The following is a 26,648-nucleotide window of genomic DNA, read 5'->3' on the forward strand; positions in this document are numbered from 1 at the left end:
ACCCGGTCTCCCTAGAATGTGGGACTTGCATTCTTATAAAACTTTGTGCTGTAGTACTCGCCCTTTTCTATTTCCACAAACCAGCATTTCTTCCAATAACACAGCATCTACCATGCCCAAACAGCCTCACATTTTTGTAAGACCATTCCTCAATTCCCTAAAAGCATTCTAGCCAAAGCACATACTGAATCAATCCATGGTATATATAGAGTGTTTACTGAGTTCAAAGAACTGTACTAATCACTTGGGAGAGTACAACAGACTTGATAGACACAGTCCCTGTCTATAGGGAGCAAAACATGCATTATGACAGAACTAGGTGCACTAATTGTAAAAGGTTATGTGTAATCTAAATATAAACTTCTAAAATCTCCTGATTTACAAAGGCAACAGTATGAATTGAGTACCTGCAGCATGCAAAGCACCACATGAGACACAGGGCTGAGGAATTGAGAAAGTTGAACATTCACACTCTGCTTTCATGGAGCGTACATTCCAGTAGGGAAAACATACTCACAAAAAGGTCACATCTAGACATAAATATTATAATGTTGCCTTCTGAAAGGCTGAGCAAAAGGTGGGGGATAAGGGAGAGTGCTGAGATGGGGGTGAAAGTAAATCCTGGGACCATTATTACTATTATTTTATTTGTTAAGCGCTTACCATGTGCCAAGCATTGTACTAAGAACTGTGGTAGGTACAAGGTGATCGGGTTGGGCACAGTCCCTGACCTACAAGGGGCTCACAGTCTAACAAGGAGAGAGTAGGATTTAATCCCCATTTTACAGATAAAAGTACAGATCAAAAGCCAATTTTAAAGAATCACTACTCAGGCAAATGTCTCAACTCCCACAACCCGGCCAGAGAAAACTGGGAGGTACCTCTGCTTCTGACAAGAAGTGTCATTTTTTCATTCATTCATTCAATCGTATTTATTGAGTGCTTACTGTATGCAAAGCACTGTGGGCAAAACACTGTACTAAGTTCTAGTACAATATAACAATAAACGAATGAGGAGGGGTATTAGTGGAGGGGGAAATGAATGGACTAGGAAGAGCTAGAGTAGTAAGGACAAAATGTAGAAGTTTGTTTGAGATTGTGTATGGGGGTGAATGGTTGGAAAATTTTTATTTTTGAAAAACAGATTACCCTTCAATAAGGTACTAATTTCACCACATTTTTTTTTTGAGGCAGGGCTAATGTCAACCAATACATAAAGATAGCTCTCAGTGTTGACTTCTAGTGCTACAGGGAATTGCTGGAGAAAATGGTGTATTCACAGCCTTGGGCTGTGAATGTGAGGAGGATTCACAGAGGAGGAAGCTGAGTTTGGAAGGGAAGAATATGGTTTGGCAGAAAAATCTGGGGTCCCTGGGAGGCGGAAACCTGGAATCAGCTTCCAAGCAGAGTTTGCCCCAGAACGCCTGAAAACCTAGGGTCTGACTGGGAAGCCCCCCTGAGGATAGCTGGCCATGAGCGAATACCAGCATGTCCAATGGTTAGAGTTGAACTGAAGGGCATGATGACTTGCTGCGTTCATTCCACAAACAGACAGCTGAACATTAAACAGAGTTTTCACATTAGAAAAGGGAGGCTAAATAAATATTTTCAAATATTTGCACAAATGATCTTGTGAGAAAACTCAACCCAAGGACAATATTAGTCACTCAGGCAATAGCCCACCAAGTATCTCTCGCCATCCTCCCCAACTTGCAATCAACTTGCAGCTCTGTTCTAATCTGAAACCCTGTTCCACTCTGCCAAAGAGCCAGAGACAGAAAGGGGTGTATAAATACTGGCCTGCAAGAAGGCAGAAAGGCTCGGCCAAAATCTCTGGCAGCGAGCACAGTGGGATGGAGTCAAAATTCACACTCCTCATGACTCATACCTCAGGGAATTCCAAGAGGAGGGGGGAAGAGGAGGAGTGTTTTTGGCTACATATGAAGGAGGTTAGAGGGTAAAACACACTGACAAGGACACCAGTGTGTCCTGAAATGAAATCCACAGCTCACTGTTGCTATTTTAACGGAGGGTTATGCTTAATGCAGCTTTATGAAAAAGAGGATATATTTTGGATCACCCAAATATCAAGAACAAAAGAAAAACTGTCATTTAAATTAATCAGAGCCTCACGACTAAGGGGGGAAGGGAAGAGAGAAGGGAAAAAATTTGAAAACAAAAGACGTCTCAGTGGATTAACAGGCATGATAAGCATAAAGAAAGCTCTTGAAAGAATTGTGTTCTTACCAAAAAATACATTTGTCGTGTATACACATCAGCATGGGGGCTTTTGGATAGCAAGGATCATTGTTCAACTTGCAGCTGTCATAAGTAAGCAAGCCATAAGAGCCATAAGGATACAGTGGCAGAATTCACCAGATGTTATTGCACTTATAAAATAATATTTGTTCTACAAATATCTTGGGTATATTTACATTCACATGTGCCAAATTAAACTAAGCAGTATTTAATACGATAAAGCTTCCTTTCAGTTATACAGCTGTTTATAGAACAGGAGGCAAGATAGGTATTCTGGTCACAAATTAAAATAACTCATTTACCATGATAACAGAGATTAAGGTATAGAGAAAACTCATATAAGAGAGAAAATTAGCAGACTACAGAGTTTTGGAGATGTTTCAAAAGGGTACATCAGTTGAAGCATTCACTACCTTTATTTTCTAGGCCAAGATTAGAGTCATTTATTCATCTATTGGTACTTATCAAGTACCTACTGAGCAGAGCAGTGTACTAATTGAGAGAGTAAAATGGTCAATCAATCAGATCCGCTTATGTGTTAGAGTAGACAAAATAGCAGAGATCGCCAAGATGCACAAAGATATCGAAACCCGGACCCAAGAAATCCATTCATTCATTCATTCATTCATTCAATCGTATTTATTGAGCACTTACCGGGTGCAAAGCACTGTACTAAGCGCTTGGGAGAGTTCAATACAACAACAGACACATACAAGGCAAGAAGGCTGTTGTGGATGAAGTCTCATCAACACAGATTACAATGATCGAGACATTTACGGAGGAAGTAACAGGAGGTGTGCTTGATACGTCACATCACATATGACAGATCACCACTGACCTTCAAAGCCTTATTAAAATTCCATCTCCCCCAAGAGGCCTTCCCCAACTAAGCGCTCATTTCCCCTACTCCCTCCCCATTCTGCGTCACCTACACACCTGGATCTGTACCATTTAAGCACTTGATAGTCACCCCACACTCAGCCCCACAGCACATATGTACATATCTTTAATTTATTTTAATGTCTGTCTCCCCTCAAGACTGTAAGCTTCTTGGGGGAAGGGAACATTTCTACCAACTCTGTTACAGTGGAGCAGCAGCATGACCTAGTGAATAGCGAACGGTCCTGGGAATCAGAAAGGCCTGGGTTCTAATCCCTACTCTGTCACTTGTCTACTGTGTGACTGTGGGGGGCAAGTCACTTCTCGGGGCCTCGGTTACCTCATCTGTAAAATGGGGTAAAAATGTGAGCCCTATTTGGGACAGGGACTGTGTCCAACCTGATTAACTTGCCCCAGCACTTGCAACATGCTTGGCACATAGTAAGTACCATCATTATTATTATTACAAGTACCTTCATTATTATTAAATTGTACTCTACTAAGCATTTAGTACAGTGCCCGGCACACGGTAAGCACTCAAATATCACTGATTGATTTGAATGTTACTCTGTGCAAATAAAAGATGAAACTGGAGCACATGCATTCATAGGTTTATTGACAACTATGTGTAAGCTTACTCTGTGTACTAAGTAATAATAATGTTAATAATGTTGGTATTTGTTAAGCTCTTACTATGTGCCGAGCATTGTTCTAAGCGCTGGGGTAGACACAGGGGAATCAGGTTGTCCCATGTGGGGCTCACAGTCTTCATCCCCATTTTACAGATGAGGTAACTGAGGCACCGAGAAGTTAAGTGACTTGCCCAAAGTCACACAGCTGACAAGTGGCCGAGCGGGATTCGAATCCATGACTTCTGACTCCAAAGCCCAGGTCTTTCCACTGAGCCACGCTGGGAGAGTACAACAGAGTAAGTAGACATGATCCCTGATTTTAAGGGGCTTACAATCTAGTTGGGGAGAAAAACACTACGATAAACTAGAAGTGGGGGAAGCAACTGCATATAAGGCTATGTACATAAGTGTTGTGGGAATGTGGGTGGAACCTAAATGCTTGGGTGGGGGAGTGGGACCAAGTGCACAGTTGATTCAGTAGGGAGGGAAAATAGGATGGAAGGATGAAAGCTTAGTCAAAGAGGGCTTCCTGGAGGACGTGTGGTTTTAGTAGGTCTTTGAATTAATCAATCGTATTCATTGAGCAATTACTCTGTGCAGAGCACTGTACTAAGCACTTGGGAAAGAACAATATAGTTGGTAGACACATTCCCTGTCCCCAGGACCTAATGGCCTTGGCAAGAGGTTGCCCTGGCATTAATAATAATGTTGGTATTTGTTAAATGCTTACTATGTGCAGAGCACTGTTCTAAGCGCTGGGGTAAACACAGGGGACCTCTGACTCCAAAGCCCGGGCTCTTTCCATTACTTTCCCTCAAACTTTCTCTGTTCATAACTTGCCATTCTGCCATTTTTATGGGGTTATACTCACATCTAACTCTTCTCATCCCTCCTGACTTGGTTTCATCCATGAACTTAATTCTTTCTATTTCATCATCCAAGTCATTGATAAACACTTTAAACAGAAACAGTTCATTCCGAGAGGAGAGTTTATTCACACTTGGGTTACTGTTAATAAATGCCACAAGTTTGGGCAAGCAGCTCAAACAGTTTGCAAAGTGGTCTGTATCATCATCCATGCTTCTCAGAGTCAAAGCCTCCAGCAGGGGAGTAATAGAACTAAATTTAAATTCAATCATTCAGTGATATTTCTCAAGTGCTTACTGTGTGAGGAAAACTATACTAAATTCTTGAGAGAGTACAACCGATTAAGTAAACATTATTCTTGCCCCCAAGGATTGTTCAGTAATACAGAAGGAAAGAGTGTAAAAATTTCAAAATGGAGTATGTGGATAAAAGCAGAGAACCCTGAAGAGAGCTTTTTAAAAATCTTTTTTGGGGGTCTATACCATTAACCTGTTGGATAAATGAAGTTATCCTGCATCTACACAGAAATACTTGGCATGTTTTTCCTTAACCTGTCATTTCTTGGGGGAACTCAGTGCCCCAGGGTTAACTTTCAACTTGAAAGGCTAACTGTCATCTTCCCTAGTAGTAACGTTATTCATTAAGCACACACCGGATGCAGTGCACTATACTAAGCCCTGAACTGTCATCTCAATCATCGAAGGAATTAAGTACAGACAGACAAGACATGTTGTTCACCCTTCTAGAAATAATGCCCCAGAGAGGTGGTTTCAATAAGCTTATGAATAATTGTCAATAAGCCTATGAATGCATGTGCCCCAATTTCATCTATCTCGCCACTGACCCCTTTCCTACATCTTCCCTCTGGCCTGGAATTCCCTCCCTCTCCACATACAGCAGATCACCATTCGCCCCCCCCGCCCCTCCCACCCTTCAAAGCCTAATTAAGATCATATCCCCTCCAAGAGGGCTCACTCTCCCTTCTGAGTCATCTATGCATTTGGATCTGTGAACTTCGGGCATTATCAAATTCACCCCACCCTCAACCCCACAGCACTTATGTACATATCTGTAAATCATATATTATAAATTATGTATAATAACAATAAAAATGGTATTTGTTAAGCACTTACTATGCCAAGCACTGTTCTAAGCACTGGGGAAGATACAAGATTATCAGGTTGTCCCACCTGGGGCTCACAGTCTTCATCCTCATTTTACAGATGAGGGAACTGAGGCACAGAGAAGTGAAATGACTTGCCCAAAGTCAAACAGCTGACAAGTGGCAGATCCGGGATTGGAACCCATGACCTCTGACTCCCAAGCCTGTGCTCCTTCCACTAAGCCATGCTGCTTCTGCTATATTCATACATATTTATGTATATTAATGTAAGTCTTCCCCTCCACTGTGTTTGTTGTGGGCAGGGAACTTGTCTGCCAACTCTGTTGTATTGTACAGCTCTTCCCCTGTCTCAGGGGGATATACTGAAGGAGTTTTTTTATTGTTCAGTTCCTTAAAGGAATCTTCAAGTTCCTCATTCAAATGACACATATAAGAAGATATGTTTTAGTTAAGCCAGACCGTACTTTCTAGATTTCACTGAGCATTCCATGAACATTAGAGCAATGAAAAATCTTATCAGCAAGGCCAAAACTCTCTTTAGACCCACTAATGTTGAAAGATTCTGTGATGCAACAGCATGTATGTGAGTGAAGAGTGCAGCCAGGTCAAATTACAACCGAAACAAGAGGGTTTATTTCTCCCACTCTGGAAGTCATAGCACTGGAGAGAGTTCCAGCAGTGATTGCTTCCTATAAGTGATTTTTTGGTTTAAAGCCAAAATCGATTGAAAGTTAGACATTATTGGCAGAGTCTTCCCCTCCTCTGCCAATGCTGTTTTATTGGAGAACTTTAATGGAAACTTAGAGAGCATGAAGAGCATATCCCTGAAATAAAGTTTCCCAAGTAAGAATCAAACCATATCAGATTTTCCATAATAACGTGAAGAGAATAAGTTCTCAACATAGAAAGTGACCTCAGGGAGGAAACATATTTTCTAAGACAGTATGTGTTTTCAATCATCCCAAGGCCGCTGTAAAGGCCGAGATCACAATCTAATAAGTATGGGACAAGAAATGGGCTGAGTCAAAGTGCATTCTTCATATCGAGAGAGAGTAAAAACTTGAAACATAGTCTAGATATTTTTCTTCTCTATGGCTATAAAGGACGTATCACTTTATCATATCAATCACAATGTCAGTGGGGGACTTGCGCAAGTGATAGCCTGTCATAAAAGTCACCCGATAGCTCATTTTTATCTCAAGCCAAGATTTACAGGGTGGTCTAATGGAAGGAGCACAGGATTGAGAGTCAAGAGACCTGGGTCCTAAACCCTGCTCCAATATTTGCCTGCTTTGTGATGTTGACCAAATCTTTAACTTCTCTGTGCCTCAGTTTCCTCAAGTATAAAATGGGGATTCAATACCTGTTCTCTCTCTATCTTAACTGGTAGCCCAATATGGGGACAGGGACTGTGCCATGGATCTATCCCAATGCTCGGCACAGAGCAAATGTTTAGCAAATACCATAACTATTAGCTCAAATACAGTGTTCTCCTATGGTTTAAGTGACATTCTCAAAAAACCTCATTTTCGGGGAAAATCATGCTATAGTACTACTGATTTGTTGCCTAATGTAAAGAGCATGGGCTTGGGAATTAGAGGAAGTGGGATCTAATTCTGGCTTTGCCAGTTGCTTGCTGTGTGACCTTGGGCAAGTCTCTTAACCTCCCTGTGCCTCAACTTCCTCATTTGTAATATGGGGATTCAAGACCCATTCTCTCTCCTACTTAGATTGTGAGGCCCATGTAGGACAGGGATTGTGTTGGACTTGATTAACTTGTATCTCCCTCAGTGCTTAGAATGATGAATGATACATACTAAGCACTTAATAATAATTATTATTTATTCAATGGAAATTAATGGGTTGGGAATAGATGGTTCAAAGATACCAGCACAACGGACATTTTTTGATGCAAATTCCTATATTATTTTTAGGTCCATCATTAGCAGAAAGCTTTGCACCCTTGACACTCATTAGTATTTTACTGTATTTAATACTGTAAAGTTGCAAAATCACAAAGAAACACAAAATAATCTAGAACAGGCTGAGACAGAAGCTGGGAAGCAAGGCAACATTGCCCTCTGAACAAGGCCATGTGGAATATACACAACAGTTTCTTACTAACCATAATCTTCTTAATGATAATTATCACATTTATTACATCTTTCCTCTGTCGCCAGCACTGCTGAGGGAGATACAAGACACAAGATAATCAGATCTCACACATTCTCTGTCCCACAAAAGGCTATTAGTCAGAGATGAAGGGAGAACAGGTATTTTGTCCCCATTTTACAGATGAGGAAACCTGCACAGAGAAGTTAAGTGACTAGTCCAATTTCAAACAGCAGCTGAGTGACAGGGTCAGGACTAGAACTCATGTCTCTTGACTCACAGTCCCAATGTTTTATACACTGCCTCCCTGGCATCTTCCCTCTTCTGCCCACTTGTGGATTGTTATAACATATTCAGGTTGTGGGAAGAAGGTTCTGTAGTACTTCCATGATGCTACATCCAAATTGTGCGTGAAAATACGTGACTACTCAGGAAACAACTGAAAAAATGTGCAATTTTATTAAACTGCAAGGAGGCTAACAAAGCCCTCCTTCTGTTCTTGAAAAGGTTCATCAAACCAGTTTTGGTGACTGGGCCTTCCCCAACTCTGTTGGGTGACACTGACTTCTGTATGATTTGCTCACAAACCCTTGGAGCCTCAAGCCAATATCCACCCACCAGGAGCCTCAAACCAATGAAGGAAAGAATCTGTTCTGAACAGTTGGTTGCTAATTAAGAGACTAAAGAAAGCAAACTGACACTTTGGAATCAGTGATACATCTTGACTTACTGCTCTTGATTCACCTTTTCAACACAGAAAGATTTTAAAAAGAAATCTTTCTCCTCCACCTCTACAGACCAGACCTCTTTGTATTCAGGGACTCCTCTCTCCTCTGAACTGCCACAGCCCAGCTCTTAAGAGTTGAGCAGTACCAACACTTAGCCCAAGGTGGTAGTGCCCTGCCCAGGTCGTGATTAATAATAATAACAATAATAATAATAGTAAGCACTAACAAATACCACTGTTATGTGCCAAACACTGTACTAAATGCTGGGGTAAATACATGATAATCAGGTTCTTCATGGGCTCACAGTCTAAGTAGGAGGAGGCACAGGTATTGAATCCCTATTTTGCAGATGAGGGAAGTGAGGCACAGAGAAGTTAAGTGACTTGCCCACGGTCACACAGTGGGAAAGAGATGAAGCCTGTTTAGAACCCAGGTCCTCTGACTCCCAGACCCATTCTCTGAATGTCCCACTACAATTCATTGCCAACCATCTGGTTTAATACCACAGAGCCCGATTTTCAGATGTTCTGTCTCCTGTCAGGCTTAGGTATAGCCCCAGAAGCCTTTGTGGCCAGTGTTTTGGTTCAAAATTCCTTAGCTTGCATCTGGCGCCCATATTCCCCCTCTAGACTGTAAACTCATGTATGGTCAGGGTACGTGTCTGCTAAATCTGTTGCACTGTACTCTCCCTAGTGCTTAGAACAGTGCTAGTCACACAGTGAGCACTCAATAAATACCACTGATCAATGGATTGATTGATTCACAGGGATCAAGGAAGTGCAAAAGCTCTGAAGCCATCAAGAGTAAGAATAATTATCCAAATGCTAGAGGTTACTATTGAGTTGGTCTGACCCAGGAGTTGGACATCAATCAGGGAAGGATTTCTTGGGAAGAGAGTTGCAGGCCAAGGGATCACCATTGAGATCAAGGTACGATTAGGTTGGCTTGGAAAGTAGGAAGCAGCATTGCCTGGTGGATAGAGCATGGGCCTGAGAGTTGGAAAGACCTGGGCTCTGATCCCAGCTCTCCCACTTATCTGCTGTGTGACGTCGGTCAAGTCACTTCACTTCTCTGGGCTTCAGTTTCCTCATCTTTGAAATGGGGATTAGGACAGTGAGTCCCATGTGTCTGGGACTGTGTCCAACCTGATTAGCTTTTATCTACCCAGCATTTAATACAGTGCCTGCTACACACTAAGCGCTTAACGAATATCATAAAAACAAAAGTTAAACGAGAGGGAGCTGGGAAGGAGTGGGTGAAGAGAGCAATAGCCAGTGTCGCGCCTGACATCACATGCCTAGCATCCATGGGGCCCTCATTTGATGCTATATAATATCCTTGGCTGAGGAATTCAAGAAAACATCCTAGATCCTCTGTGCATAGCTAACAAGGAAATGCTTGGGCGTGTCAAGAGTCTAACATAAATGACAAATTCTATGCTTCTACCAGCCCAAGTCACTTAGGCAAGCAAATATAGAGCACTTTGGGATGCTGTTGTTCTCTTCCTTCTGTAGTCTAATGAAGCTCCACGAAGAAAACAACTTGTCTTCTAATTGTTATCCCAGTGAACCCATCAATAGCCACAGCACAAAAGTCTCAGTCAGTGCTCAGCGTTGCATTCACTCCTACTCTTTAGCCTGGCAGGCCGCCCCTACTGCTGAGTCAGCATAATGAAACGCCCCCGGGGGCACAACTCAAACCAGAAAGCAGCATCAGGGAGGCTCGAGAGTGTGTGTTTACTACTTATTATTGAACTTATTCATGTTATCTTTATCACATATTTTCCTTTTTAGGCCTCCGGTCCCTTTCCGAACTACTGCACAAGCAGCATATTCTATTCACTGCTTATTATTATTAGTATGGTATTTGTTAAGCACTTACTATGTTTCAAAAAAAAATTCAGTCAATGTTTCCCCACTCCTCAAGAACCTTCAGTGGTTGCCCATCTACCTCCACAGCAAACAGGAACTCTTTACCATTGGCTTTAAAGCACTCTATCACCTGCCCACTGCTATCTTACCTCGCTGATTTTCCTTTTTAGGCCTCCGGTCCCTTTCCGAACTACTGCACAAGCAGCATATTCTATTCACTGCTTATTATTATTAGTATGGTATTTGTTAAGCACTTACTATGTTTCAAAAAAAAATTCAGTCAATGTTTCCCCACTCCTCAAGAACCTTCAGTGGTTGCCCATCTACCTCCACAGCAAACAGGAACTCTTTACCATTGGCTTTAAAGCACTCTATCACCTGCCCACTGCTATCTTACCTCGCTGATTTATTACAACTGAACCCAGCCCACTCACTTTACTCATTTAACCCCAACCTACTCACTGCACTTTGATCTTGTCTATCTCGATGCCATCCCCTCACTCACTCCCTCCCTCTTCACATCCAACAGACCACCACTCTTCCCCTCTTCAAAGGCTTATTAAAATCACATCTCCTCCAAGGGGCCTTTCTTGACTAATCCCTCACCTTGCCTACTCCCTCTCCCTTCAGCATCACCCTAGCACTTAGCTTTGTACCCTTTAGCACTTGATATTCATCCCACCCTCAGACCCACAGCACTTATGTACATATCTGTAATTTAACATCTCTCACCCGCTCTAGACTATAAGCTCCTGGTGAGCAGGGAACGTGTCTACCAACTCTTTATATTGTATTCTCCCAAGTGATTAGTACGGTGCTCTGCGTGCAGTAATCTGTCAGTAAATATGATTGACTGACTGATGTACCAAGCACTGTTGTAAGCACTAGGGTAGATGAAGGATAATCACGTCCGACACAGTCTAAATAGAAGGAGGAACCGGCAAATCGCACCGTCATTAAAACCCCACAGAATATGGGTTGGGTGGAACATGAAGGGAGACATGAAATGAGATGGCCTATTTGCACTCCCCAGTGCCAGCCATGTGTAGGTCTTTGGCTCTGGTGCTATTTATATCATGTCATTGCCTGAATGGGCAGAGGATGGGGAGAAGAGGTGAATCAGAGAGATCAGCTGAACATCTCTCATCAGCAACGCCCCTTAGAGCTCAAGAGCTGGGGTGAGGGATGGGGAGGAGCCAAGAAGAAAAGATTCTTCAGTTGACTCAAGACCTTTAAGTTACTTGGCTGAACTCTCAATTCTATCTCTGACCATGACAACAAAAGATGCTTGGAGGCCTGGACTTTGGGGAGGTTTAAATGTAGATTTCAATGCACCTAATACCCTAAGGAACATATGACATTCCTTTCCTCAGTGTGTCCTTTACCGTGTGTGTATTTGTGATCCATAATACCTGAAGGTTCATTCCTTCAGTTGTATTTACTGAGCACTTACTATGTGCAGGGCACTGTACTAAGCATTTAGGAGAGTACAGTACAACAATAAATAGACCCATTCCCTGCTCACAATGAGCTTACAGTCTAGATGGTATTTGGGAGTCTCTCCCTCTCCCCACCTCTCAAAGCCTTGGCTTATTTCTGAATGTTAGCGGGGATGAAGGGGGGTGTCTGTCTCTTCTGCTAAACCCTACAGTTTGAGGTTTGCCTCACTGTGTCTTATCCTAAGCATTTCTTCTGTCTTTCCTCCCTGTGGTTACCCCACTTCTACTCACCAGAAAGTAGCTGCTTGAATATCTTGCTGACAATTCATTCTCCTCAATTAATCCACCCAGCAAAGTTGTGTTATTTTGTTGCTGATGAACTGACTGCATTCTAGAACCTCGTTGGCCATGTTGTCTTGCCACTTGAGGTTGAGTATAAATCTGGCAAACTGCTGGAGAAGTCAGATGTGGTGTCTATAGTCAATTCAGGTCTCAAGACAATATGTCATATTTTCTGAAGCTTGATGCCACTGTGGGTGACACACTCTGCTCATCAGACATATCAGTGGCTTCTTGATTTGGTTGGGCATTTTATTTTTTTGTGTTCATTGGATAGCGCACTGTTCAGTTAGCCAAATTCAGGGTCAGTGTCCAGTTTGATATCCCCAAGGACAATTTCTCATGCGTCATTTCCCTGGGGTTGACTGGTACATAGCTTGATTCTTCTTCAGACTTATCATTAGTCAAAGGTCGTCCCCTGGCTCTGTACAATGGTCCACACTCACCTGTGTCTCTCCTGGCAGTGGGCTTCCAGGGCAGCTCTCATGGGACTGGATCAAGGATGCTGGGGGATTTCCATCATCTACTGAGTTGGAAATTTCCCAGAAACTCCCAGATACTGAGCAAAGCATATAACTGGGACCTGGTGGAAATGTGCCAAAATTACTTTCATTAGAAAATCTCTCCAAAATACGATTTCATTGTGTAGATAAGACTAATCTTTGTCAGTCTTGACCTGAGCATTCTCTTTTAGGAAATGGAAAACTCATCCTTCAACGAGATTATTACTTTTCTTCATTTTCCTTCAACTAGAAATCGTCTTTTGTGAGATACATTATTTTTTTCATGTTTACCTTAACTGCTAGCATCTGAGACTGGCCAGATTGTGAACTTCTGGAAAACAGGGATCCTGTCTTTTACCTTTATTCCATGCTTCCCAGTTGTTAGTGCACAGCTCTGCACACAGTAGGTGCTCTATAAATACTACTAATTGATTGAGGTATTCTTAGAAAAGTATCAGTTTTGCTCTGAAGCAAAAAAACGGAAGTTGTCAGGCAAATAAAGGAGGGTTTTCCACGACCTCTTCCATGCTCTGTATTTGAAAGAGAAGTTTGAATGAGAAGGTCATTAGTGAAATGACTTTTCTAGAATGGAAAACTTCTTTCTTCAGAGAGCCTAGTTACTGCAAATTGTTTTGGGCAATCATTTGTTTGAACCCTATGACATTATTCAATGTAAAAAGGACTCCTTAAAAATGGTTAGTGTGTAATGAGTGAAATATGGTGGGGAGTGAAGAAAGAGAGGTATTTCTTAATCAATCCCATCAGAAGAACCATTAAATCTTACTAACCTAGAATCTATTGAAATATTTCATTTATGGTCAAAAGGGAAAACTCCCCTGGGTTTTATTTTTGTACTGTTACAATGACTAGGAACAAAAAACAATGGCCCTTTTGCACTTTTCTCTGAAGTTTTTAAACTTTTTTAAAAGTTCATTTCTCCCTCTCCTCTGGCATCTTAACAGAGCACCCCTGTGGAGGACTCCTTCTCAACAGCACCCAGAGCTGGTGAAATGCCACAGGAGCTAGCCACTGTTGCTACTGGACTAGGAGGCACTCTCATGTCACCCTCACCACCCTCCCCTCCAGGCTGCATTGCTAGGATATTCTGGAACGGGAGTCTCCGAGCCCACGGTTCGCATGGGATCCAGCCTGACATATTTTCTAGTTCACAATCCCTGGAGGAAGCTGTGGCATTTTGCCAGAATCATCCCAACTCCCTAAAGGCAGCCTGAACCAGCAGTATCCTGAATTGGGCCAGATTCCTTCCAGGAAGCTCTGGGGAATCAAAGCAGAGTCCCAAACCTGCCCTAAACCCAGAGTAGTTCAAATGTTATCGGGATTCGTGTTATCACCTGATTCCTAGTCTTGTGATCTTGAGTCAGCCAGTGCTGAGGAGCACAGGGCATCCTTGGCAATTCTAGGATTCCCTGCTGAAATGAAAGGGCGAGGAGCAGACCCATCCTTACGGAGAGAATGGGGCACAGGGCATCAAACCCAGAAGATGACCTGTATATCAAGAAAGAAGGAGCTTGCAGAGTGGAATTTTCAGCTTTAAATCACTCCCCCTTCGCTGAGCGAATTCCAATCAATCCATCAATCATATTTATTGAGGACTTACTGTCTGCAGGGCACTGTACAGGGCGCTTGGGAGAATATAAATAACAATAGACACCTTCTCTGTCCACAACAAGCTTACAGTCTAGAGGGGGAGACAGACATTAATATAAATAAATAAATTACAGATATGAATATAAGCGCTGTGGGGCTGAGGGTGGAGGTGGTGAATAAAGGGAGTGTCAGGGTGACGCAGAAGAGAGTGGGAAAAGAGGAAATGAGGGCTTAGTCAGAGAAGGCCTCTTGGAGGAGATGTGCCTTCAATAAGGCTTTGAAGGTGGGGAGAGAAACTGTCTGTCAGCTATGAAATGGGAGGGAATTCCAGGCCAGAAGCAGGATGTGGGCGAGAGGTAGGCGGTGAGATAGACTGTTAACTCTGAACAGCGAGATGTCTCCTATCCAGTAGGATGTCATAGGTTCTGCCTAGACAGGATTTCAATGGGGCGAGTGGCAGTTGCCCAAGAAGCAGGTGACGTGGGTGAGCGGTTGCTCCTGCCCTTTCCCGTCATCCAACATGGTGGCAGCTCTGAGGAGGCCTATTCACCTGGAAAGGCAGGAGTTCCCTCTGGGTATGGGGCCCAGGATAGTCGCTCCAACTGTTCTCAACCTTCCACACAAGCTGGCGGGGGCAGGTGGGTGGCTGGGCTCCTGCATTCCCAGAAGCCCCCTGGGGGAGAACTGGGTTAACTGTTATTTCTATTTCCTGTCGACATTTCACCAGTGGAAAGCCAACCCTGCATGGCTTACACAGTCACCATAATCACTATATCTTGGGTGTGACTTTCAACTTTCAGCTGCTGGCAGTTCATCATACCTTCTGCTCCCTCAGTAAGAGCCTTTCAGTAACTTTCTAACAGCTCTTGAGGATAAGAAAAAGGAAATGAAACCAAAACAGTTCAGATTGAAATATATGAAATTTTCTCTGCCACAGTGCCCTCCATGGAACACCAAGTCTTGCCTTGTAAAGGTTCTATTTTTAAAATACCAAGGACCTCAGCTCAGAAGGCCAGAGAAACAGCATCTTGCAAACAATATCCAGCAGAGTTTGAACGTTGATATAGCCCAGAAACTCGGATAATAATACCCAGCTCCTAAAGCAAACAGCCTCATCTTCTTCCCCACATAAAGTGTTCTTGGGCAGGAACATTATATTTTGATTGTCCTATCAGTCACCCTTAGAAAAAGTCTGGTTTGACAATATGATGACGCTCAGCCCCTTAATGAGAGAAAGTAACTAGGCAACAGACATTGTCTTGTTTGGCCTAAAAACAGCTGGAAAAAATGTATAAAACTGGGCTCTCCTCATAGCAACTGAATACCATAGTTTATAAGCTTATTTCCCCTTATGTCAAGGCAAAGCACCTCAGTATGACTGCTGAGTTGATCTGGATTTCGAGGATCTTAGATCTGGTGTCATTTTTAGTGCTGTTTGGAAAGACATTTAAATAGTTGGGAAAGACGTGCTTGCCTGGATGAGTGCAACGTTTTTCCATTGTTTTCTCTTCCTTACAATTAAATTCCCCTTTGAACTGGCAGCCTATTAAAGTGATACTAAAGTGATTCTACCAAGCAGCTCCAAGGATAATAAAATTCTATGGAGACATTTAGTAAAGATAGACATTCTTGAGTTAAAATATCACATTAAATCTCAACACCCTGAAACTGAAACCTGATGAGAAGGGGAGACAGGGAAAGAAAAGAGAGGGAGGGAAGGAGAAAGAGATGGGGAAGAAGGAAGATGAAGGGAGAATAGAGGGAGAAAGGGAAAAATGGAGAGAGGGAGGATGAATGGAAAAGGAAAGAGGGGGAGTTAGTAAGGAAGGGAGAAAGAGAGGTGGGAAAGAGGGAATGAAAGATAGAAATAAAAAAGAGAAAGTAAGTGTTTTGTGTTTATGTGTGTGTATGAGTGTTTACACACACTGTTTCCTGGACATCAGTGATCCAGAGGGACATATTAAGGCTGATATCCCATGAATAGCAAAAAAATGGAATCATTTATACTGTAACTTTAGTTTAAAAAATTCTGAAATGTGTACACATGACTCATTTTGAAACTAAACTCTTACTGCTTTTTGAGGATTAAAAATAAACTCAAACATTCTCTCAAATAGAAGCAGCCTCACAGAAAGTTTCAGTTGTCCAAGATCCCTATTTGAGGACTCTGTTTACAAGCAAGAAGCTTAAAATTCTTATAAACCAGAGAAGAAAAAATTCTAGGTTTGCAATAAAGCATGGAGAGATGCTTTGGTTCAATTTTTCAGAGAAAAATTACCTTTGGTCTAAAACTAACATATAGAGCATGAATTTTTCAGAAAACTGTGTGCCAGGTGAAACAGGGAGTTGCAAATATGTATATTAGCCCATGCAAACAACACAAATTATAGACAAAAACGTAACTACTAAATTTAAAAAAAACATATTTTTGCACATAAAGACCTATTTAGAAGCAGCATGGCTTAGTGGAAGGAGAATGGGCTTTGGAGTCAAAGGTCGTGGGTTCTAATCCCAGCTCTGCCACTTATCAGCTTTGTGACTTTGGGCCAGTCACTTAACTTTTCTGTACCTCAGATACCTCATCAGTAAAATGGGGATTAAGACTGTGAGCCCCACATGGTTCAACTTGATTATCTTGTATCTACCCCAGAGCTTAGAACAGTGCTTGGCATATAGTAAGGGCTTAACAAATACCATCATCATTATTATTATTATTATTGAGAGTAACTGCAATAAACCACGTAGGAGAGATAGTAAGAGCTACAGGACAGAAAATATGGCATCCTTTTTTCCAAATTATGATAACAAAGGAGTCTGATTCTTCTTCCCTTTCCTTCTTTCCCTCCTTCTTACTCTTCCTCCCACTATATATGCGGAGAGCAAGCTTACATACCCACAAGCTGGGAAGAAAAATGTCTCTCTACAACTATAGCAAAACTTGGTTTTATAGCATAACAATTCAGCCAAACCTACTCTACCCTTCCCCCCCACCCCCTGGCTTCCTGGGTCACTCCACCAGAGAAAGTTCTTTTTCTTGGGGTAGGGACTCTGGTCCATCCATCCTTCACAGAAGAGGTGAGTATGGTTAGACCCCCTCCCTTGGTTGAGCCCACCGAAATTTCACTGTGGTGAAAGCCCATTGTGATCAGCATTAAGGTGATCACACCCCCAACCTTTGCGCACTCAGGAACATTCTTCAGTCACCTCTTGGGGTGATCCCTCACAAGGCCCTCCCACAGCAGTGCCTTCCCCAATATTTCCTAGACCCCGTTTGATATGAATTAGTAGTAATAATGATAATTTAAATAATTATGGTATTTGTTAAGTACTCACTATGTGACATGCCCCTTACTAAGTGCTGGGGTAGATAAAAGATAGTCAGTTTGGACATAGTCCCTGTCCCATATGGAGCTCACATTTTAAGTTGGGGGGTGGGGGTTAATCTCTGTTTTACAGGTGAGGAAACTGAGGCATAGGGAAGTTAAGGGACTTGTCCAAGATCACACAGCAGACCAACGGTGGAGCCGGGATTAGAACCCAAGTCCTCTGACTCCCAGGATTGTGCTCTTCTCATTAGGCCATGCTGCCTCTACTCAATAAATACTACTACAGAAGTACTTATTGAGTGCCCACTGTGAGGAGTGTCCGTCGTTTTCTGGCTTCGGTATAGAGTTCAACAAATGAGTAGGTAAGCAGCAGTGTCATGCTTTGTGATGTACCCTCAAAGTTCTGGACACATTTACGGCTGAAGTGACCGCAGCAGAGTGCCAATGATGTCCCCGAATGCCATAACTCGGCAGAAGGTTGTCTTGGTAACTGTTGCCAGCCATTTTTCAGGCTTCCTGTTGGATCCGTCCACTTCACAGAACGGCTTGGGTGGCTCATCAGTCAGAAACCTTCACTCTGATGGCCTAACCCAAGCAGGCATTTCCCTACTTGCAGAACCAGAACCCTGGTCTCCTAACTCCCAGAGCTGGATCCTTTCACAGGACCAATAGTCCTGGACCAAATTATATACATAGATAGAATATAATGAGAATAAACAGCAAGAACATCAATCAATCGATGGTACTGATTGAGCGCTTACTGTGTGCAGAGCACTGTACTAAGCGCTTGGGAGAGTACAATATAACAGAGTTGGTAGAGACAATCCCTGCCCATAAAGAGCTCACAGTCTAAAGGGACACCATCATTTGGATGGATTCAGGCCACCGACTGCTTTGCACAAATGTCCATATTGATGTTTCTCAATAAAACCTCATCAAAAAGCCTCAGGACTGCTGCCAAGATTCTGCTGCAATGTGAATATATTTGCAGACACGCTGGAAAGAACAGATCTGAAACACAAGGCAGAAATGAGCATAGATGCACATTTCCACTCGTTCATCAACATTATAACACATTAACAGGAAAAGAGTAAGAGAAGAAATGTCAAATCAGTCCGGAAACATTTCAGCTTATGGCAAGAAAAGCAAGAAAGAAAGAGGATGGAAAAAGTGGAAGGATGCAAGATTCTCTGTAGAGAAATAAGGAAAAAAACTGCAAAATGACTGTGAGGAATAGAGAAGCATGCTAAGAAGGGCAGTTGTTGACCATAAAGGTCTGAAGGTGGAATGTGACAATTATCTGAAACAGTGCATTCTGACAGCGCTAAACGGCAAATTCAGAAAGAAGGATTAATCCAAGCATTGTATCTGTATCATCAGTGTTTATTGAGAGCCTGCTTTAGGCAGAGCACTGTACTAGGGGCTCGGGGAATAGACAGAAGAGGTAAAAGTCACAATAGCTGCTCTCAAGGAACTTACTATTTAATTGGAAAATAAAGAGCCCTCATGTATTTGTATAGCACACACAACATCCAGGGTAGCACATGAAGAATCTACACATAAATAATAGTATAATGATATTTTTTGAGCAATTACTAAGTGCAGTGTACTGCCTTGAGTACTTGGGAAGTTCAGGCTGTGAAGCGTTGTTTTATTCATTTTAGATCGTGTCTGCTAATTCTGTTGTGTTGTACTCTCCCAAGCACTTAGTACAACTCTCTCCACAAAGTAAGCGCTCAATAAGTATGGTTGATCGAGGCAATCCAGATATCTCTCTGACCTTGTTCATTGTTATCTGCTTCATTTTGGCCCTCACCACTGCCTGACAACAGTACTTTATCCAAATTCACTCCCATCCCCACTGCCCCTGCCAGCTATTCCAGATATCTAACTCTTTTCTCAAACCTCCTGTTCCCCTACCCCCACCACCTCTTTCCCCTAATAACCTGGTTACTTCATCAACAAAACTGAAACCATCAGGCATGATCTCCCTCAAAATACCACTGCTCCTCTCCAATTCCCCACCTCCTCTTCTACCCTCTTCAACTCTGTTCCTCGCAGTAACTCAAGATGAAATCTCTCACCTCCTCTCTAAATCTACCCCCTCCACCTGTGCTTCTGACTTCGCTCCTCTAGTGCTAACCCTCTCACTGTAGCGCCATCTCACCTGTCTCGCTGCGGACCCCTAGCCCACATCCTGCCTCTGGCCTGGAATACCCTCCCTCCTCTAATCCGACAGACAACCACTTCTCCCCCACTTCAAAGTCTGACTGAGGGCACACCTCCACCAAGAAGCCTCCCCAGACTCAGCCCTTTTCCTCATCTCCCACTCCCTTCTGCATCACCATGACTTGCTCCCTTTGCTCTTCCCCCCTACAGCCCCAAAGCACTTATGTGTGTAATTTTATTTATTTACATTGATATCTATTTTCCCCCCCATACTGTAAGCTCGTAGTGGTCAGGGAATGTCAATGTTTATTGTACTTTTCCAAATGCTTAGTACAGTGCTCTGCACAAAGTGAGTGCTCAATAAATGCAACAGAATGAATTAATCCCTTTTTATCTTTTTAAAACATTCGCCCCCTTCCTTCTTCCCTCTTTGACTGCCATCTTGAAGTGCTCACTTTCTAATGGCTTCTTCCCCACTGCTTTCAAATATGCCCAAGTCTCCCGTATCCTAAAAAAACCCACCCTTGACCCCACTGTTCCCTCCAGTTATTGCCCCATCTCACTCCTACCATTGCTCTCCAAACTTCTTTAAAGAGTTGTTTACACCCACTGTCTCCATTTCCTCTCCTCCAATTCTCTCCTAGATCCCCTCTAATTATGTCCTAGATCCCCTCCAATTTGGCTTCTGACCCTTTCACTTTACTTGACATATCTACTTGGATATCTCGCTGACACCTCAAATTAGACACGTCTAAAACTGAATTCCTTATCTTCCCACCCAAACCCTGTCCTCCCCATCTTTCCCATCACTGTAATTATAATAATTATGGAATTCATTAAGTGCTTACTATGTGACCAGAACTATTCTAAACACTGGGGTAGATACAAGTTAATCAGGTTGGACACAGTCCCTGTCCCATGTGAGGCACCCATTCTTTACCCCCATTTTACAGATGAGGTAACTGAGGCCCAAAGAATTTAAGTGACTTGCCCAATGTCACATAACAGACATATGTCAGGGCAGGATTAGAACCCAGGATCTTCTAACTCCCAGGCCCATGGTCTGTTCACTAAGTCACGCTGCTTCTCATACAACACCACTATCCTCCCTGTCTCACAAGCCCATAACCTTGGCGTTGTCCTCGACTCATCTCTCTCCTTCCACCCACGTATTCAATGTCACCAAATCCTGTCACTTCTACCTTCACAGCATTGCTAAAATCCGCCCTTTCCTCTCCATCCAAACTGCTACCATGCTGATCCAAGCACTTATCCTATTCCGCCTTGTCTACTGCAGCTGCCTCCTTGCTGACCTCCCGGCCACCTGTCTCTCCCCATTCCAATCCATACTTCACTCAGCTGCACGAACCATTTATCAACAAAAACATTCCATTCATATCTCCCCATTCCTCAAGAAGCCCCAATGACTGCCCGTCCACCTCCTCATCAAACAGAAACTCCTTACCATTGGCTCTAAAGCACTCAATCAGCTCACCCCACCGTACCTCACTAATCTACTACAGCTCAGCCCCCACACTCTGCTCCTCTAGTGCCAGCTTACTCACTGTGCCCCGATCTTGTCTATATCACCACCGACCCCTATCCCGGGTCATTCCCCTAGCCTGGAACTTCCCTCCCCCTCCATATACGCCAGACCAACACTCTCTCCACCTTCAAATTCATTCATTCAATAGTATTTATTGAGAGCTTACTATGTGCAGAGCACTGTACTAAGCACTTGGAATGTACAATTCGGCAAAGGATAGAGACAATCCCTGCCCCATGACGGGCTCACAGTCTAAACAGGGCAGACAGACAGCAAAGCAATAGAGAACAAAACAAAAACAAGACAACATCAACAAGATTTTTTGAAAGTAAGGCCCGGGAATTGAGTGTTACTAAAGTCACATCGCCCCAATTAAGCCCTCTTTTCCCTGGCTCTCTCTCCCTTCTGTGTCATCTAGGCACCTCAACCTGTGACCTTTGGACACTTGATATTCTCCCCACCCCACAGCATTTATGTACCTATCTTTAAATTATATTCTATAAATTACTCATTTATTCATTTTAATGTCTGTCTCCCTCTCCAGGCTGTAAGCTCGTTTTGGGGAGGGAACGTGTCTTCTAATTCTGTTGTACTGTACTATCCCAAGCACTTAGTACAGAGCTCTGTTCATAGTAACCCTGGTCAGAAGACCTGGGTTGTAATCCTGGCTCCGCCACTTGTCCACTGTGTAACCTTGGGCAAGTCGCTTCACTTCTCTGTGCCTCCCGTTACCTCATCTGTAAAATGGGGATGAAGACTGTGAGCCCCACGTTTGATGGGGACTGTGTCCAACCCCGCTCGCTTGTACTTACCCCAGGTCTTAGTACAGTGCCTGGAACATAGTACCCATACCACAATTATAGTAAACGCTTAATAAATACAATTGATCGACTGAACAATACTGGATGGACTGGTTATTTTTTTAAAGGTATTTATTAAGCATGTACTATGTACCAAGCGCTGGGGTAAATAGATACAAGCTAATCATGTTGGACTTAGTTCATGTCCCACATGGGGCTCACAATATTAATCCCCATATTACAGATGAGGTAACTGAGGCACAAAGAAGTTAAGTGACTTATCCAAGGCCAACCAGAAGACAAGTGGCAGAGTCACAATTAGTACCTGTTAGTTGAGTGGTCCTTCTGATTCCCAGGCCCATGCTCTATCCACTACGCAATGCTGCTTCTATGTAACCAGCACCAGAACAACAGATGAAAAAATCTTTTGACAGGTTGCAGTTTAGTAACTGAAAGAGTCCAGTAAGTATCCCAAGGCTCACTGAGCTGTCTAATGCCAAAAACTCTTCAACTACAAGTAGGCATGACTTGTACCCAGCAGAACAGAATGATAAAATGTTGATTTGCTATTATGGAGAGAGGAGTGATGCTCAATCAAATACCTGATAACTTTATTTTGTTCTTCTTCAAGATAGCGGTCTAGTAACTTTTCTCTTGGAAATAGAATCTTACCATCTATATGTGTGACTTTTCATTAGAAGCAGAGTAACCTAGTGGAAAGACCACAAGCCCGGGTCTAATACTGGCTCTGCTACTTATCTATGTGACCTTGGGCAAATCACTTTACTTCTCTGTACCTCAGTTTCCTCAACTGTAAAATAGGAATTAAATCCTACTCCCTTCTACCTAGACTGTGAGCCCACTGGGCACAGGGGCTGCGTCCAACTTGTTTATCTTGTATCTACCCCAATTATTAGGACAGTGCTTAATACGATTATTGTAATTATTATTATAATTATTGGAATGCAGAGATTGGGTCCTATCAAAGAACCCTATCTGTGGCATTCAAATAACATCAAACACTGATGACCTGGTTGCAAGCACTACCTGATCAAAACAAAATCTGGTGGAGTCAGGAGGGTTCGGTTTTGGTGTAAAATATTTCTTTCATTGTGCTTTCTTAAAGTGAATCCATCTATGCTCGTTTGTGGACCAGTATTTACTCCCCAGAGTTACTTCCAAACCTAATACCCCACCTGCTGGCTGCAAGACCTCATGATTTACATGAGGACTGAAGCATTTGCACCTTGTAACTGATGAATCCACTCTCAGTCAATCAATAGTATTTATTGAGCATCTTCTGTGGACTTTGTACTGTAGTAAGTTCTTGGGAGAGTACAACAGAATTAGTAGACATGATCCCTGCCCTCAAATGGCTTATAATCTACTGGGGGAGACACACTGAAAATATAAATTACAGATAGTAGGAAGAAATAGAGTATACAGGACACGTATGTAAGGGCTGTAAGGGTGGGAAAGAAAATTTCAGTAATACACCCAAGAGTGTGTTCACTCATCACTTCATCGCCAGTAGTATTTATCGAGCGCTTACTGTATGCAAAGTACTGCATTAAGTGGTTGGGAGAGCAAAACCATTCTGCACTGAGTGTTTTTAATTCCCCACAGAAAGTTTCTGGAACATGGAAATGTCCCACATTGGAGAGAAAATGAGGTTTACCATCCCAATCTCTAAGCTTAAAGGGTGCTTGAAAACACTGAGATAGATTTTCCCAGCAGCAAAACTTGAGTTCTGAGTAATGGCTCTGATTCAGTTGTGTGAAAAATACATTTCATTTTTTCTTCCCGCCTCGACCCCAGGCCCTGATGCTATTCTCCATCTGTGTGCATTTCCTGCCTTTCCCCCAGAAAGCACTGCCAGTCTCAGGCCTGGGAATTATTTGTTTCTTGCCCCTGCAGCAAAAGGAAAAGGTTAAAGTAGATGAAGAATTTGAGAGACTGATGACAGGGAGAAACGGTTGTAAGGCAATAAGACAGGGAGGAACTAAGTTAAAACTTTTCCTCCTTCTCCCTCATTCCTTCCCCATGTTGGACTGATCAACTGATCAACCAACCAATCAGTGGTGTTCACGGAATGCCTGAGGGCAAATTACTGTACTAAGTAAGCACAACAGGAGAAATACATATAGTCCCTGCTCTCAAAGAGCAGTCGATCTAATGGGGGAGATAGAAATGATTTACAAATAGTGAGAGTGAGAGGGAGAAAAATGTTATCACAGGTAGTGATACAACTGGGTCAGTATGAAAGAGCTGAATAATTGATGGAAGATTAAGTCCATTCTTCCTGCTATCTAGACTTCCCAATCCCTGGAATTCTCCCAGTTCCAGTTTGAACTGGAACAGATTTGATCACTTTTCTATGAGCTAAGGGAACATTACTGAAGAAACACTTCTTCCATCTTGGGATAGGAAGGCAGAGGATGAGAAGTGAGGAGACAAGATCAGGAAGCAGCAGAAGAAGTGAAGAGGAGAGAGGCCGGTCAGAAGCAAAGAGTGACCAATGTTTAGAACTGGTCAGCACTTTATGAGCCTTCTTGAGGAGCTAGAGTTTCAGTCTCCTTTTTTCCAGCAATCTCTTTGTTGCATTTGGAGACTCGTCAAACCATGGATCAGTCCTGCGAAGTTACTGACTAAAGCCTTGAGACATATTTTGTTTCTCTCGCATGTGAACCTGGGGAAAGCAGTGAATTAATTCTTTGTCTGTTAGCCCTGGGGTACATGTTTCAAGAGGCGCCTCTTTCTTCCTAGATTTATGTTTGCTGATTCCACGTCATCCTCAAGTGGCCAATGCCGCCTCACTGTCCCAGCTTCTCAGCCCACACAGGAGTTCTGCTTTGGCCCCCAAGCCAGGCTGTCACTGGCCAAGTACAGCTTGAGAATTCACTTCAGGCAAACCAAAGGAAATGTACAATGTAGGTCCTTGTTAGAAGGTTAAAATGCAAGGTGAGTTGTAGCTTGACTGCACAAATGGTAAACTAAATTATCCTCTTATAAGAAAAAATATAGTTCATATAAGTGTGAAGTCTGGAGAATCCAAGCATAGGAAACAAAATGTCAAAAGGAAGTCTCAGAACTGTTTACTGCAGAAGATTGAGGGGGAGAGAGTGCATGAAGCAAAGGGTTTCAATTAACAATGGGGAGCTGAACTATTGACCCACCGTGCACCAGTTCTGTATAGAGACTGTGGCCACCAAAGGCTAATCAGAAGCAAAGCGGATGGGGTGGAGGGTGCGGTGGCAGTCAATCATATTTATTGAGCCCTTACTCAGTGCGGAGCACGTAATAAGTGCTTGGGAGAGTACAGTATAATAGACACATTCCCTGTCCACAACGAGCTTACAGGCTAGAGGGGGAGACAGACATTAATATAAATAAATACAATTATTTATATGTACATAGGTGCTGCGGGTCTGGGAGAAGGAATGAATAAAGGGAGCAAATCAGGGTGACACAAAAGGGAGCAGAAGAAAAGAAAACAAGGCCTTAAGTCAGGGAAGCCCTCTTGGAGGAGATGTGCCCTCAAGAAGGTTTAAAAGTGGAAAGAATGATTATCGGATATGAAGAGGGAGGGCATTCCAGGCCAAAGGCAGGATACGGGCAAGAAGTCGGTGGTGAGATAGACAAGATTGAGGTTGTGAGAAGGTTAGCAGTAGAGGAGTGAGGATTAGAGGATTAGAACCCAAGTCCTCTGACTGCTAGGCCTGTGCTCTTTCCACTAGGCCACACTCCTTCTCTAAATTCACATTAGAGTATGCTCCTCTTGACCTAAGCCCTGTGCATGCATATTCTCTACTGACAAGGCTTGACCCACTCAAGTTGTCCAGAGTATTTCCCCCACAGCATTTCCGGATCCATCCCCTCCACCCAAAAGGCCATCACCCAGGTCTAGGCACTCAACCTCCTAATGGGTTTACCTGTCTCCAGCCTCTTCCTTCTCCAGTCCCTACTTCATTCTGCTGCTTGGGTCATTTTACTAGAACGTCATTCTGCATATCGCTCCACTCCTCAAAACCCCCCCGGTGGTTGCTATTCCTCCCCACTTCAAGCAGAAACTCCTGACCACTGGCCGTGAGGCATTTCAGCAGCTCTTCCTGCTTACTTATCCACTATCACCTCCACACCTCCCAAGCTATCACTGTGGAAGTGGCATGGCCTAGTGGATAGAGCATGGGCCTGGGAGTCAGAGGACCTGGGTTCGAAACCTCATTCTGCCACTTGTCTGCTCTGTGACCTCAGGCAAGCCACTTAACTTCTCTGGACCTCGTTTATCTCATCTGTAAAATGGGGACTAAGACTGTGAGCCCCATGTGGGACAGGGACTGTGTCCAACCCAATTATCTTTTATCTACCCCATCCCTTAGTATGGTTCCTGGCAAATAGTAAGCACTTAATAAATACCTTTTAAAAAAAGCTAACCTACTCATAGTGC

General features: G+C 43.0%; 1 protein-coding gene across 3 annotated transcripts in view; it reads right to left on the reverse strand.

Moving 5' to 3' along the window:
• Positions 1 to 26,648, reverse strand: part of ANXA5 (annexin A5) — a 71,352-nt gene that overhangs the window by 38,416 nt on the left and 6,288 nt on the right. For 2 of the 3 annotated variants that reach the window (XM_029076779.1, XM_029076778.1), the window contains exon 2: positions 12,696 to 12,832. In XM_029076779.1, coding sequence (XP_028932612.1) covers positions 12,696 to 12,832 — 137 coding nt within the window. Of the gene's footprint in view, positions 1 to 12,695; positions 12,833 to 26,648 lie in introns of those variants that run through there. The other variant, XM_029076782.2, reaches the window with a different exon arrangement.

Source organism: Ornithorhynchus anatinus, chromosome 12 (assembly GCF_004115215.2).
Source record: "Ornithorhynchus anatinus isolate Pmale09 chromosome 12, mOrnAna1.pri.v4, whole genome shotgun sequence".
Classification (NCBI taxonomy): domain Eukaryota; kingdom Metazoa; phylum Chordata; class Mammalia; order Monotremata; family Ornithorhynchidae; genus Ornithorhynchus; species Ornithorhynchus anatinus.